The following is a 16044-nucleotide window of genomic DNA, read 5'->3' as shown; positions in this document are numbered from 1 at the left end:
GCCAATAATCCAGGTAGCCTCACACGATCACTTTAGAGAGTATCATTGTACCCTTAATTAAGCCACACAAAATCAAGGACACATAAAAATAAAGATAAAACAATTTGGCTAAATTTAAAAATAAGCAAGTAGAAACAGGTAGGCCTGTATCTCCACCAAACATTATCAAACTTGATTTGATAACAGTGCAAATATAGACCAAATCATCGGAAATTTCTCCTGAACTAACAAATAAATATACATAAGAAAAAATTTCAAAGCCACAATGTAGTCTGTTAAAAGAGATGCTGCCATAGAAATCAGGAACTCTAAAAGCTCCAATACATCTATAAATATTACATAGTTACATTTTCAAGGAATGCGAAATGATTAAACTTTGATAAAGATATTCTGAATCCTTGTAAAGTATCCTTTTTTTGTTCACTATGTAGCATAATCTTCAGCACCTCAAAATTACCTTTGATGCCACAACTTCCCTATAATGAAAATGAACAATAAAAGGAAAAGTAAGTTGTCCATTGTTATAAATTTTGTTACTGTTTTATTTTCTCTAAGAGACATGGTAGGGTTGAGTGAACACGCACCATTGATTTTAAGACTCACTAGGGGCAGGAAAGAGATTAGGAAAATTCAGCCAGAAAGAGGAAACAGTTAAAGCATGATTCAAAGTTGATACATGATTTCAGGTAAAGAAACAGAGCCAGGATATGAAAACCTAGGAAAAGGGCAATGATTGTCAACTCTCTCTCTAAGTCAAAGATGAATGACCACAACTGGCCTTAGAATTCCAGGATACACTTCCAGAAAAGCTGTTCGAACTGAAATTGGTCAGATGGGAAAGTGATTAAAAAAAAAAACCTGTCTTTCATAGCCTTAATAAGAGAAAACGGAAAATAAAGGAATGGAAAGATGGAAGGGGAGGGGAAGAGAAGCAGGAAGAAAGAAAGTAGAAAGACAGTGAGGAAGGGAGGAGAGAAATAAACACATGAGAAAACAACAAACACCAGTCAGTTCAGAGAAATTAGAAGCATAATATCAGCCAAAGGCAAGTCCATACATGGAAGAAGGAAGGCAGGGAAGAAGGGAGAGAGAGGGAGAGATGATAAATAAACAGCAAAATATCCATCAGTTCAGAATAATTCCAAGCATGGTACCAACAGAAGGCTGACCCTAGATGTCCCCACATGACATGAGCTTCAGAAGCTTCTTTGCAACCTGATGTTTTAACCAGAGGACTGCAAGTGCTCCTCATCAGAGTTGCCTGCATACACACCTTGAACAGAAAGGAAGGCGGCTCCATCCCGGTTGCTGTTCTGAAGGCTGCATTTGACTTGCCCGGCATCGCTGAGTTGCACGTCATGAATTATCATCTCAGAGATGAAGTTCCCGCCCTCTTGGTAGCTTGCCGAGGTGAAGCGGTCACTGGTGATGATGGTCTCATTAGGTGTCATGCTCAGCACCACTGTGCCTCTCAGAGCCCACATGACGAGCTTCCAGCCCTGGGAGATGGTGCAGTTGAAGCGAGCCTCCGAGCCCTTCAGGGCTGTGACATTCTTGGGACCTTCTATGATTTCACTGCTGGATCCACAGGCTGAAAGACAACCAGGTTTGCAGGTGGTGAGGGGATGACTCTACAGAGGTCAGCTGTACACTGTAGCCCTTCTGTGTACCAGTCGGGACCATCCAATGGCTCAGACTCCATGTCCTGCTGGTCCCAACACCAGGGCTCCCAGTAGATCAGGAGATGCCAGTGGACAGGAAGCCATGGGGACAGGAAACCACAGCCCTCCTTTCCACACCCCCAACTCCACAGTCTATGGGAAATCCCAGCAAGATTGGGGATGGGGGGAGCAATGCCCCTCCTCCAGAGGGAACATTCCCTGAAGTATCTGACCCCAGCCTGTCCAGAGAGCCACCACTAGCCCAATTCTGTTACTTCAGGTAAGTTCTTCAGCCTCACTATGAAGTGGGAATTTTCCTCCCATTGAAATGGGGAAGACAGATGATTTCCACCTCTGAGATTTCAAGGCTCAAAGCGGGGAGTGGAAGGAAGTGTCTCTTTGCACAGAGAATAGAGACCCTAGCTTGCCATGATCATGGTCCACCACACCCCCCCCCAGCACCTTTAGGACAGACCTGTCACTGAGGCAGGTCTTTTCCAAAGATGAGAAGAGACCCATGTGGGAGACACAGAGAGGGAAAATACATAGAAGGATGTTGGAGAGCAGGATCCCTCAGCAAGAACACTCGAGGGAGGCATTTACAGCCTCATAGAGTCTCACAGCATCTAGTGTCCGGTTTAAAACTCCCACACGTGAGCATGTAGTTCCAGGGCATAAGACTGTGGACTCCGGAGCGAGTCCTGGCCCACTGGGCAAGTTATCACACTTCTCCTTGACCACTCCTCTCACTGTAAACCAGGGGGGGTCACTGGTACTGAAACCCAGAAGGGTGCTGCAGGGTCTCCCCAGGTACAGGTCCTCCCCTCCCCCACCCCCTCCTCCTCCTTGTTTGTAGAAAAGCTTTAGCCTTCTAGGCCTTGCCCAAGTCCCAAAGAACAGATTTAATCAGAGAAGTGAAAACACACACACACGAAAACAGTCAAACAAGACAAAATATTAATAGTTTAGCCATAAAACAAAGTCAAGGACCCTTAGCTCCTCCTCCAGGGCTATTGATCATTTGTTGCTGTTGTTCAGTCACCAAGTCATGTCTGACTCTTTGCCACCCCATGGACTGCAACACGCCAGGCTTCCCTGTCCTTCACTATCTTCTAGAGTGTGCTCAAATTCATGTCCACTGAGTGGGTGATGCCATCCAACCATCTCATCCTCTGTTGCCCCCTTCTCCTCCTGTCCTTAATCTTTCCCAGCATCAGGGTCTTTTCCAATGAGTCGGCTCTTCATGTCAGGTAGCCAGAGTATTGTAACTTCAGCTTCAACAACTTTCCTTCCATTGAATATTCAGTGATTTCCTTTAGGATTGACTGGTTTAATCTCCTTGCAGTCCAAGGAACTCTCAAGAGTCTTCTAGATAATGTTCTGAGCCAAATTCTTGAGTTGTTCTGCAGAGTCCAAAACCCCCACCAGGTGAAAGAAGTTAGCTGCTTGCTGCTCACAAGCACAGAGACCACAGACCAGTTGGAACCAAAAGGCTGATAAAATTGATATCTGAAATACCACCCTGTTTTCTTACCAATCAGAAGAATGTCCATGAGCTGCTCATGTACTCTGTGACCTCCCCGCTTCAACTGCCTTTTAGCCATCAGGGAGTTTGGGTCTTTTGAGCATTAGCTGCCTGTTTGCCTCGTTCAGCACCTGCGATAAATGCTGTATTTTCCTTCACCACAACCTGGTGTCAGCAGTCTGGTTTGGCTATGTGCTGGGCGAGCAGACCCAAGATTGATTTACAGCACCGCAGCAATTAGTTTTAAGAGCCAAATGAGACAACCCATGCAAAGCCTTTACAATGACACTCAAGCATTCAGGAAGCAGTCACTATTATGTGACTTGCAAGAAAACCAAGAAAATCATAGAGGAAAGTAAAATTATTTCCTTCACACTTTTCACAGCATTGTACTTTTCCCTCACCAGATGCATTCTGACACTGGCTTTAACTGAAATGACAACTTCTAACTGGCCTTCCCCAGGGAGGGGACCAAGACCACTCTAGCTCACAGGAACTTGGGCAGAATCACTCAACACGGAGTGTGTTCTGCTCCTGAAGAACTCAAGAATCTTTCAGTCATTTAGTTGATTTTCTTATCACCAGGAAAAGCAAGGTGGTGGCCAGAGTTTTCCTAGACTTTCCCATGTATGTAGTAATAATTCAAAGTAGAACTTGCATAGCAACCAAGAGTCTTCGCGATTTCTCATCTTCTGCCTCTAGTGTGTGCTTGTTTGTTTTCCTTTGTTTTTTTGGATGCACTGGTCTTCACTGCTGCAAGCAGGGACTGCTCTTCACTGCGGTGCATTTGCTTCTCGTTGCAGTGGCTTATCTCGTTGCAGAGCACAGGCTCTAGGCACGTGGGCTTTGGGCTTTGGTAGTTGCAGCATTGGGACTCAGTAGATGCAGCTCTCAGGCTTAGTTGCTCCGAGGCACATGGGATCTTCCTGGACCAGGGATTGAACCCGTGTCCCCCTCATTAGGAGGCAGACTCTCAACCACTGGACCACCGAGAAAACACCCCTCTTATGTTTTAATAGTGAAGAAATGAAGACCAGCAACATCTCGGGATTTGTGAGCACAGGGATGTTGCTGGGACATAAACTCAGTTCTTTGCACTCTGAAGTTTCCCTCTTCCCACTCTTTCCTCTCTGATCTCAGAGTTTATGGCAAACAGAGCCCTGGCAGCCCACACCCTTGGTTTCTTCTCAGCCATGCCTGCCACCATCAGTAAAGACTACATGTTCCTATAACCTTCTGGAACTGTAGGCTCCCCCCTTCCAATCTTACAAGGTCAAGTTGTAAGGAAGATTCTAAAGGAATCTGATTACTGTATGAAAGATTTCTGGGGAGGAACCTCCCTGCCCATCACTCACTGAAGTACCCAAAATGCACTTCGGGGGATGTGCCCACTGCAGGGCCAGGTCCATTGGAGAGGATAGGAGACAGGGACCCAGATGCCTGTGAGGTAGAATCAAGGAGGGGGCCCCCAGGCTTCAAAGAGGCAGAAATAAAAGAAGATCAAAATTAACTAAACTAATCCCAGATGGGGATAAACACGATCACTATTCTTTGTTTTGCCTCTGGGCATGATAAAAAGAGAAAAAGTAAGATCCTAAATAACTGCTCAGAGTGGTTCTTCTCCCTTACCCGTGGGCACATTTCTCTGATCCGTGGATCCCTCTGATGTGGGATTTTTTTTTTAAAGGGGAGGAGGGGCGGGGAAAGCCGAGGAAGGAAAGTCAGAGATTATCCCCCAGGGAAGCCACAGCCGCTGTGCCAACTTGGATCTTTCCATGAGCCCTGAATCTCATCTTAGGAAGAAGCACAAAAGAAAAGAAAGGGCCAAATCTATACTGTGAGGAAAGAAAGACTAGACACACTGTCATACTCCATACTACAATAACACCATCCTTCCCCATTCAGACTCAGGTCCGTGCGAGCAGATTGGAAGACAGCCTGTGGGGCTGGCTGTGGGAGGGCAGGGGGTGAGACCCAGGCTCGCCCTGCCAGCATCTCAGTCCAGGCCACTCCAACAGAATTAAGCAAAGCGTCTGAAACCCTGGTCCCATCACTGCCCGGCACCAGGGAGGTTATTCACTCCAAAACTGCGCTTACTCTAAAACCCTGCTCACTCCAAAACAGTCTTTAAATTCCCTGTGGACTGCAGGTGGGAATAAGAACGCATGAGGGTCCAGACCTTACTGTGCAGGGAAGCAAGAGCAAGGGAGGGACCTGGGCCAAACGGAGACTTCGCATTTGAACTTGGTCTTTAAGCTAAACAGGAGGCACCGAACCCTAATCACTAGACCCCTCTGACATCATTGCCAGTGATCTTTGCTACCACCACAAACTGACTCCCCCCAGCTCTGCCCTGTGACTCAGAAGCTCTATTTTAGGTGACGTGAGGCCCTGAATTCTCACTGCTCCTCACCTGCATCCTATCAGCTGTGGTTTGTGTAACCTGCCCCGCACATGACAAACATGAGAAAATTGTCATCAAACAGTCCCCATCTCGATGCAAAACCTCACCTTCCCCTTTGCTCTTTCAGTTTGTAGAGCAAAGGACCAAACCACAGGCAGAGCCATGGGAACGAACCATCAGTGTCCCCACCCACCTCGCTCGCTGAAGTGACCAGCTCTGGGGGTCACCCAACACCGAGTCCTCCCCTGCCAGAGTTGACCCACTTGTTTGAGGCTTGTCACGTCTACAGCCTTCAACTCCAAATCCAGGGCTCCTGCCCTGCCCCCACCCCGACCCTTTCTCTCCTCCTGCTTTGCAAATCCCGCTCCACCAAGCATCTCCATGTAAATGACTGGCTGCCCCTCAGAATTGAGAAGTTCCCCTTCCAACTAATTGTGTCCTAACTGTGGAGTCCTGCCCCAAGGCCACAGAAGTGGAACCAGAACCAAGGTCACCTCCAAAACTGATTGAACCCTTTTGTAACCATTGCCCAAAACCCCCTTGATCATCACCAACCAGCTCCCTGACCCCACGTTAAGCAAAAGTACCCACTCAGTGCTCACCTATAGTACCCTACTACTCACCTAACACCAACCTTCCAGCAGGAATTTTCTTTGTCTTGAGGTTATAAAAATTGGCTGCTAACCCACAAAACTGTTGACTATCCCTGGTCTGTCAAGAGGTCGCCTCACTGTACTCGCGATATCCACATTATCTCTGCTCTTTGTTCTTAATAAACTCGCTCCCTTCTGAAATTGCCTGTGTCTGGAAACTCTTTTCCAACCCATGCTTGAACTGCCACCACACTAACATCTGCAAAACTAAAATCACTCACACAGGAACATGTGGCCAGCTGCCTGGCCCCTTCCAGTCCTCCATGGATAGATCCTGAACATGAGTACCATTCTTCTACAGTGATTTCTTCTCAGCCCCCTAGGGTAGCAGCTGGTGTCTCCCAAGCATGGGGGGACAGCGGGTCTGCCCAAACCGACCCCTCTAGTCTTCCACTCACCTCTTCTCAAGCTTCCCTCCTGTACCTATAGACCTCTAACCTGCTCCCATCTGTTATTTAACATTGGAAATGAATAGAAAAGCAGACAGTTAAAAGCAGAAGGGAGGGATTTCCCTGGCAGTCCAGTGGCTAAGACTCAGTCCACCCAATGCAGAGGTCCGCCCAGTGCAGGGGGCTCAGGTTCAATCCCTGGTCAACTTGATCCCACATGACACAACCAAGACATAGCCAAATAAAAAATAATAATAATGATAAATAAATAAAGAGGAAAAAAGACAGAATGGAGCAAGGTAAATAAAGTGGAGGGGGTGGAAGGGAAGGGCCCTGGTGAGGCAGCTCCAAAGGTGAAAATGGAAGTCAAAGCATATCAAGGCAGGGGACTTGCCTACTGTTCCAGTGGTTGAGACTCTGCCCTCCAATGCAGGGAGTATGGGTTTGATCCCTCGTTGGAGAGCTAAGACCCCACATGAAAGAAAGTGTTAGTCGCTCAGTCGTGTCCGACCCTTTGCAACCCCATGGACTGTAGCCCACCAGGATCCTCTGTCCATAGGGTTCTCCAGGCAAGAATACTAGAGTGGGTTACCATTCCCTTCTCCAGGGGATCTTCCCCACATGGGGATCGAACCCCCGTCTCCTGCATTGTAGTAGATTCTTTACCACCTGAGCAGGGAAGCCCCTAGGATCCCACATCCCTTGCAGCCAAAAAACAAAACATAAAACAGAGGCAATGTTGTAACAAATTCAATAAAGACCTTAAAAACAGTCCACGTCAGAAAGACTTTCAAAAAAAAGAAAACCAAAAGGAGGGTTGGGCCATCAGAAGGAGACTGAGGAGTGAGGAAGGGGTCCGGAGGTGGATCTGAGCTGCCCGCCGCATCCTGCTGACCACAGCAGGGGGTGCCAGCATCACTGTCGCCACCGTCACCCAAGACTGCTCTCCACGTGGCAGCCAGACAGATCTCAACACGCCAATATGATCGGGTACCCTTCCCTACCCCATCCCAGACTTTGTTTAAAATATTTCCACCCTTTAGAATATAGACCAGATCATCCTTAACATTATCATATCTTAAAACCCTGCTTAGTTTCACATCCATTTCATTTTTCCCCAACTCCACCCTCTGACCACCAGACCATCTTTCATCTATCAAACTTACCAGCTCTTTCTGGCTCCCTTTGCACAGGCAGAGACTGCCTGGAGAGCCAGTCTCATTTACACCTCTGCTCCCAGCCAAGTAGTCTCCCCCTCAGGAAGCCTTCCCAGACCACTTTACACAAGTCAAATTATCCAGAACAGGATTTTGAATCAGTGAAGCACTTGTCACGGCGGTGATTTCGTATTGATTTTTCTATTAGTTGATGTCTAAGCTCTTGGTTAGCAGGGACTCTGCCCGATTTTGCACATCCCTGTGCCTGCAACTAAATGGCACATAAGAGCCCCAAGTGAATATTCACCAAGTGAAGAAACAGGATGGTCAAGTTCTGTATAATCCGCCATGCTGGGTGTAAGGTGGAGAGGAGAGGGCTGGCAGGAGCCCTCTGCGTACACATGGAGGCTGCCCTTAGCTACTCAAAGCTAAGTCTAAAAAAGAAGGAGTCTTTACCCAAAACTTTTCAAGCCTCCTAGGGGGTCAGAATTTTGCAATGGATCCCCACCCACCATGGGGCTCTAGAATTTACCCATAATCCTCACTGGAAGGGTTGATGCTGAAGCTGAAGCTCCAATGTTTTGGCCACCTGATGTGAAGAGCCAACTCATTGGAAAAGACCCTGATTCTGGGAAAGACTGAAGGCAAGAGGAGAAGGGGGCTACAGAGGATGAGACGGTTAGATAGCATCACTGACTCAATGGACATGAATAAATTAAACTCTGGGAGACAGTGGAGGACAGAGGAGCTTGGCATGCTGTAGTTCATGGGATCGCAAACAGACTCGACTTAGCGACTGAACAACAACTTCTGCCCTCTTGGAACAGCCACACCCAAGCCTCAACCCAAGCCAATCCTGCCTTCAAAACAGAGTGAGTGAGTGAGTGAAGTCGCTCAGTCGTGTCCAACTCTTTTCGACTCCATGGACTGTAGCCTACTAGGCTCCTCTGTCCATGGGATTTTCCAGGCAATAGTACTGGAGTGGATTGCCATTTCCTCCTCCAGGGGATCTCCCCAACCCAGGGATTGAACCCGGGTCTCCCACATTGTAGACAGACGCTTTACCGTCTGAGCCACCAGGGTAAATGGCTCAGAAGAATTGTAGATATGGAATTTAACAATTTCCTGCTAAGCCATTGGAAGAGGTTTTTGCCACTGTGACTGAGAAAGTCATGTGGGAGCCATATCCTGGAAATATGGTTGAGCCTGGTTTGCTACTCCCACGAGTCCTTAAGCTCTGCACCCCATGAGTCCCTAAGTTCTGCACAAGCAGAGAAAATGTCTTCTTTCCAGCCTACAGACAAATGCACATCAAGCACCTAAAAAAATGCTTAACACCCTGCACAAGACAGAGGCCGTCCAAACATCTCTGTCCCCAAATACGTGTTAACACCCCAGAGCCAGCTTCCCTTGTCTTAATGTGTAAACACACCCGAAACCAACATTTATGGAATAGTCCTGACTGCACCTCACACACTCTGATCGTCCCTGTACTATTTTATTTCTGTTTTAGTTATGTTTTCACTGCTGTCATAGACAGAGTTTAAAACACAACAACAACATTATCTAGCCCTCTGAAACAGAGTTTATAGGTGTATATCAAAGTCAAAGCATTAGTCACCCAGTCATGTCTGATTCTTTGCAACCCCATGGACTGAAGCCCCCCATGTGCCTCTGTCCATGGGATTCCCCAGGCAAGAATACTGGATTGGGTAGCCATTTCCTCTTCCAGGGGGGTCTTCCCAACCCAGGGATAGAACCTGGGTCTCCCGTATTTCAGGCAGATTCTTTACAGCCTGAGCCACCAGGGAAGCCCATAGGTGTGTTTGGTAAAAGCAAGCAAAATATCTACACAGCTAGAAGTCAGAATAACAGTCTCTCTAGGGTAGGGGTGGGGAGGGGCTAAAGGAAACATTTGTGAAATGTTCTTGGGCTCCTTGTTGATACACAAAAGTGCTCAGTTTGTAAAATTTCATCAAGCTGTACCTTTATGACTTGCACAATTTTCTGTATTCTTCAATACAGCACCTTAAGATCACTGCAGTAAGAATACCCTGAGGAGTTTAGAACTAGCTAGGAAAACATGAAAAACACACCAGAAGCAATGAAATCAGCACAAGACATAGTCAAAAAAAGCTGAAGTATAAACTGGTTACTTTAAGCACCCCAGGATCTGCACTCTCCATCTACTGCGATGCAGAATCTGACTGGGAGACCCTGGTCTGGGACACCTGGAATTCATTCTGATTGACACCCTGGGAAAGTTCCAGGCTGAGAAGGAGCTGTTGGGAGGACCAGGAGGTCTCACAGGCGATGGGCCCCTTACTCTGTCATTAATGGGAAATAGGATGATTGTCCTGAAAACTGCAAGGTCAGGAAGGCTTCAGAGAGGAGGTGATGCCTGAGTCAGGTCTTCCTTGAAGACCAGGTAGAATCAGAGGAGAAAGTTCAGGCAGGAGAATGTAATGCTCTAACAAGAGCAGTGACTTTGGGAAGGGACCACAGCAAGACTCCCAAGGCGAGGACCCCGCAGTGGAGGATTTGTGGGCTCACAGGCACATGAAGGACCTTTCTGGAGTAGGGCTGGCATGGCAGGCAATGGACCCCTCTGAGTGGTAAATAATCTGCCTGCGATGCAGGGGACTGGGTTCAGTGCTTGGGTCAGGAAGATGCCCTGGAGGAGGGAGTGGCAACCCCCTCCAGTATTCTTGCCTGGAGACTTCCATGGACAGAGCAGCCTGGTGGGCTACAGTCCCTGGGGTCACAAAGACTTGGGCACAACTGAGCACACGCAGGCACAGGCAGGAGGAAGTGGAGGGAGGACGGGAACCCATTGCGAAGAGCTCAACAAAGAATCTTTGGGCAGCCATGCTCCCCAGTGGCCCACTCCAGGTGCCTTCTGCCCACTCCAGGAGGATACCCCAGAACATCCCACCAAGCTCCGTGGTCCCTACCTGCCAGCACAGCCAGGACCACCAGCACTGCCAGGACGCCTCTCTTGGCAGCTCCCTCCATCTCACATGTTCCTCCTCACCTGGGAAAGCAAAATAGGCAGGTCACAGTTGGTCCCCTTGCAGAGACCCAAGAGGACCCTCCCAGTGCGCATGTGTCCCTGGAGAGATGAATCAGCACTTCTCAGCCTGATCAGCAGGGGCACCAGCCTCATCTGGGAACTTGTCGGTGGTTTGATTACCTGGTGGTGGTGGTTTAGTTACTCAGTCGTGTCCGAGACTTTGCCCCATGGGCTGTAACCCACCATGCTCCTCTATCCGTGGGATTCTCAAGAATACTGGAGTGGGTTGCCATTTCCTTCTCCAGGGGATCTTCCTGGCCCAGGGATCAAACCCACACCTCCTGCCTCGCAGGGAGTCTCCTGCATTGCAGGTGGATTCTTTACTGCTGAGCCACCAAGGAACTTCTTAGAAAAGCAGATTCTCAGGCCTACCCTGGACCTACTGGATTAGGTCTAGGGGTGAGCAGGAAGAATTCTGCCCAAAGTTAAGCATGGGACCAATTCTGGTACATACTCATGTCTGAGAATCACTGTATTAAGTGATCTTGCTCCCAAGCCCATGCATAAATCATGGAAACACCTACTATGCTCTACAATGACCACAGAATCACTGACTGAGAGGTCTGAGTGTGGGTTTACTGTTATTCCCTTCCATTATATGGATGGGAATGGATGCTCTAATCACTGAGAAAAAACAATCCTACCCACAAGTTTACATTATCAGAATAAAAATAGCAAAATGAAGACCTAGATCATAAGCTTATTAGAAGGTGTTAAGAGGTATGAAGACAAACAGTGGAGAGGAGTGTGTGTGAGGGGGTGTGGGGGATGTGCTGGCTGATGGTTCAGAGGAGAGATCGGAGAAAGGCTCCCAAGAAGGTGTCCCATGAGTAGGGAAGGTGGTGAGGTGACAGGCAGGTGGGTAAGTGCAGAAGGGCCTCCCAGGCTGAACAGCAGGTGCAAAGGCCCTGGGGTGAAACTGTGCCTCTGTGTTTGTTTGCGGAACTACAGAGAGACTCTGGGGCCTGGGCAGAGAATGAAGGTGAGTGGAAGGGGAGCGGTCAGCATAGAGCAGGTGAGGCCTTGCTGGCCCCTTGCAGCACAAGGCGGTCTTGTCATGCACATATCTCAGCCCATCCTTTTTTCTGTGATAACCCTCTTGCTCACTCCCTGTCCCCTCATTTTTAGTTTTATTCTTTCCTTCTCCCTGGGACAGGCCTGTCCAAGACTGTCACCAGCACTGCTTGGAGCATTTTAGTCGTCCACTGAATGTATTCTGAATTGTCTCTAGAAACACCTGCTCCTCAGCCCCAGGGAAGGGGCTCTTTATTTCACCCATCCTTAGCACAGTGACCTGACCTGTCAGGAGTTTTCACTCTGGCTTTGGCATCCACACAAATTTCAAACCTCCACTTGGGGGATACAACCCATCCCCCCAAATTGGGGGGCAACAGGTTCCATCAGAGACCCTGCACAGGGTTCTGTGATGAACTGACCCACCCACCCTGGGATCCATCCTGTCTTCTTTTACAGGACGTAGGAGGCAGGCCCCACAACAACGCATAAGCAGAAATACGAGAACTGAAATAGACACAGGTAATAACTGCATCACCTCCACCTGTGAAAGGCGCCACATACAAGCTGCTGAATCAGAGTTGGGGTGGGAAGGTTTGAGGACCCCCGGGCCTGTGACCCCCTTTTTACATGGTAGCATGTCACTGGTTGCTCACGAGATCACGAGAAGGAATGTGGGATTTCCCCCTCTTTGTTTTCTGATGACTTTGGAAAGTAAATTTCAGCCTGTGTAGGAAACCATGTCCACTTGTGTGCAATTGTGTCGTGTAAGGGGTCATGGTACATGTGCAGCAGGAGCATCCCACCTCAGCCTCTTCCATCATCGAAAACAGACTCAGCAAATCCCTGCAAATATGCTTTGATTCCAAGCTTCCGGAGAAGGGCATGGCCACCCACTCCAGTGTTCTTGCCTGGAGAATTCCATGGACAGAGGAGCCTGGCAGGTCTACAGTCCCTGGTGGTCCCAGAGTCAGACATGACTGAAGAACTAACACTTTCACTTTCACCAAGCTGTCCAGCAGCTGAACACAAACTAAAATCATAGGCTTCCCAGATTGATCCAAGATCCCAAATTACCAAGCACCAAATAAATCATTTACTAATTTTTTCAAGGTTCGATGAACACAAGTGGACAAGTCAGTTGCTAGGCGAGTCACCTAGAATCTAGGCCAGAGCAGAGGATGGAGGAGAAATTGAGCTGCCAAGTTATAAAAGTCACACATTTTACCAAAAGCAATAAATGTGAAGTGTGGACCCAGCATCACTGAAACTGCAGCAAGAGCTTAAGGTCCACCATGAAGTATTTCTAATCACTGATGGTCAGGGTCACTTGAGCTGCCAACTAGGACCAGATGACAATTCACTTATTCTCTGTGTGACAGAATGAGGCCATTCCTAAAAGCTCAGCATCAGCCCCCCGGCTGGGGTATGGGAACACCCCAAGTGCTACAGGAACCCAGATGTGGATTTGTGAGCAGACCCTATTCAAAGGGTGGGTATAGAGAAGAACTGTCATCAGGTTGATTTCAAGTTGTAACTGAGCTCAGACAAGTCCCTTTAATTAAAGGAAATCTCTGCCAGGTAATTTGCAAGTTCATATCTTGGTGGAGTAATTTGAGATTTCACTTCTTATTCATTTTATTACAGAAGACTTGCATTACCTGCTTTTAGTTGAAGAACTGCAATGTTAAAAGTCTCAAATCTTATTAAACTGCATCAGGACAGGATTTAAATACCAACCACTCTTTACTGCCCAGACAAGGCAGAAACACTGAGCAGACCCATCTGCACCCAGCAAGCTCGTCATCTCAGGAAGGAAATTGTTGAATTTGATCATCTGATTTATTTACCCATAACACACACACACACACCTTTTTGGCTGGGTTCTTAGAAACAGCCTGATACCACAAAATTCAGGGGCTGCAGACATCCTGTCTTTAGGCATCAACATAAATTCTAAACCCCAAAACAAGGAAGACAGTGAGAATTTAAATGCACACAAGGGGCTCTCTGCAAACCTCTGTGCACATACAAAGGCACCAAGGCGCCTCCTCCACCCAGTACCTCAGCTCAGGGCGCCCCCATATTCAGAGGGGCGCTTACTCTGCCAGCCAGATGTGGGGAGTCTTAGAACTTCCAGAGATTTAGAGCAATTTCCCTTCCATCAACCCTCTCACTGGGGAAAGATATGTGTGTATGCTCAGTCACTCAATGGTGTCCAACTCTTTGCGACCCCATGGACTGTAGCCTGCCAGGTTCCTCTATCTGTGGTATTCTCCAGGCAAGAATATGGGGTGAATTGCCATTTCCTCCTCCAGGGGATCTTCCCAACCAAGGGATCAAACCTGAGTCTGCTGCATCTCCTGCATTGCAGAAGAATTCTTTACTGCTGAGCCACTGGGGAAGACTTGGGGAAGAATAAACGGCATTTAAAGTCTGTCCAATGAATAACAGGCATGCCAGGAATTTTCCAGCGGAGTCTCAGCTTTCAACGCAACCCAAGAACAGCTCCCAATGAAGCTAGAATTGAGAAACAGTCTAAAATTCCTACACTCACAGGGCATCCCGGTGTTTTCATTTTAACTCTGTGGAATTTGGGAAACAGATATGCCTCAGATTGCTCTTTCCCCCAAGGCCAGCTAGCGGGCCTCCAGGAGCTAAGCACCAGCTCCCCGGAGGAAGCCGGTACCTGCGGGGAGTCCACTGGCCACACACCAGGCCCACGGGGTGTCTCACCTGTGGCAGGTGGATCTGGCCCTCAGGCCTTCAGCGAAGGTTCTCGGTCCCCTCTTTCCTGCCTCCGAGCTCTCCCCACACAAACGCAGGAACAAATCTGTCGGCCACTAGAGAATCTGGACGGTGCTCAGCTGTTACCAGGAAGTGGCTCACGTCACAGGCCGGAGCACACAGAGGTGGCCTCCTGCCTCGGGCCCAGAGCAGCAGACTATCAGTTAATCATCAGCCAGCCCGAGGGCCGGTCAGACGGACAACGCCCCGCCTCAGGGCCACGGCTGCCCTTCCACCTGGCCTCCACCCCTGGTTCCCGCCCACGAGCTTTCTCACATCCAGCAGAGCCAGGCCCGAGCCCTCCTGCCCCAGCGGGAGGACAGCAGCCCCTTTCTGCGCATGGTTGTGGATATAGATATGGACGCGGACCCGGCCGGCCGCCAGCCAGCCTTGCTCCCTGGGCTCCGGCACAGGCTTGGGGCTGGCAAAGCCGGTTCCTGCTCCCAGCCAGGTTCCTCCACGTCCACAAGAACAGGTTCTTTTGTGAAAGAAAAAAAACAAAGTCCTGAGGGTGAAGTCCTCTGGAGTAGAGCCAGCTTTAAAAGTCAAGTCCTGTTTCCCATGGAGGGTTCACTGGAGAACTGCTAAGAGGTTTTCTACAGACGTCCCAGACCCCAGCCCCTTGGAAGCGAATCAAGGAACTTCGCTTTTCGGAGCACTGATAATTCCTAAAAAAAAGTCATCCCCCAAATCATGAAGCAACATCGTACCAAATTGTCTACTCTCTTACAGTTCTTTCTGAGTTTCTGGCTGGTCTCCATCACATTCTAATCCAGTCATGGAACTCAGGGCAAAGGTGTGGATCTTATACTGAGAGTAAGACCCTGGAAAGCAATGAATATGGGAGAAACACTGTGCCTTCCAGATGAAGGGATTCGGAACACACCACCCCAAAACATGCCACTTTGGCATAAAGATTATTTTTAAGCTGAAGATTGAGATTCAACAGATGCAAAAAAAAGACAAAGGGAAAAATAACCTTCTCAGAGCTTTCCTTTTCTGATTGAAAACAGCACCTTCTGGGAAATTAGGTTGCCATAAATTTCTCTTCAGGGTAGGTCTACTCCCAGAAGAGAAAACACAAATGACCTACTCCAAGTCCTGTCTCCAGGGGAGTTTATGATGCTAAGGAAGACAGAAAGACCACTCATGCCTGTGTAGACAAATGTCACCACAAACTTCTTAACTCCCATCTATCCTAAAAAAAACTGTGTTTTTTGCCTAAGATGACTTTTCTCAACCGCTTCCTTTCTCCTAGTAAGTTAGCTATGCAAGTCTTTAACCATTCAATGAGACAGTTACCTCCTTTGTTGGCTCCCATATGCATACAAAATAAACATTTCTCCTCTTAATCCAGCTATAGTCAGTTTAATTCACAGCC

The 16044-nt window shown here is 48.2% G+C and overlaps 1 protein-coding gene across 3 annotated transcripts in view; it reads right to left on the bottom strand.

The window, feature by feature from the left end:
• Positions 1–14974, bottom strand: part of IGSF5 (immunoglobulin superfamily member 5) — a 54840-nt gene extending 39866 nt beyond the window's left edge. The window contains exons 1-3 of one of the 3 annotated variants that reach the window (XM_005894605.2): positions 14613–14974; positions 10744–10823; positions 1274–1591 (exon numbers count right to left, since the gene is read on the bottom strand). In XM_005894605.2, the coding sequence (XP_005894667.2) occupies positions 1274–1591; positions 10744–10804 (379 nt within the window). In that variant the 5' untranslated portion in view covers positions 10805–10823; positions 14613–14974. The remainder of the gene's footprint in view (positions 1–1273; positions 1592–10743; positions 10824–14612) is intronic. The other 2 variants (XM_070376400.1, XM_005894606.2) reach the window with 2 other exon arrangements.
• Positions 14975–16044: the final 1070 nt, after the last annotated feature.

This window comes from Bos mutus, chromosome 1 (assembly GCF_027580195.1).
Source record: "Bos mutus isolate GX-2022 chromosome 1, NWIPB_WYAK_1.1, whole genome shotgun sequence".
NCBI lineage: Eukaryota > Metazoa > Chordata > Mammalia > Artiodactyla > Bovidae > Bos > Bos mutus.
This window is presented reverse-complemented; position numbering and strand designations above follow the sequence as displayed.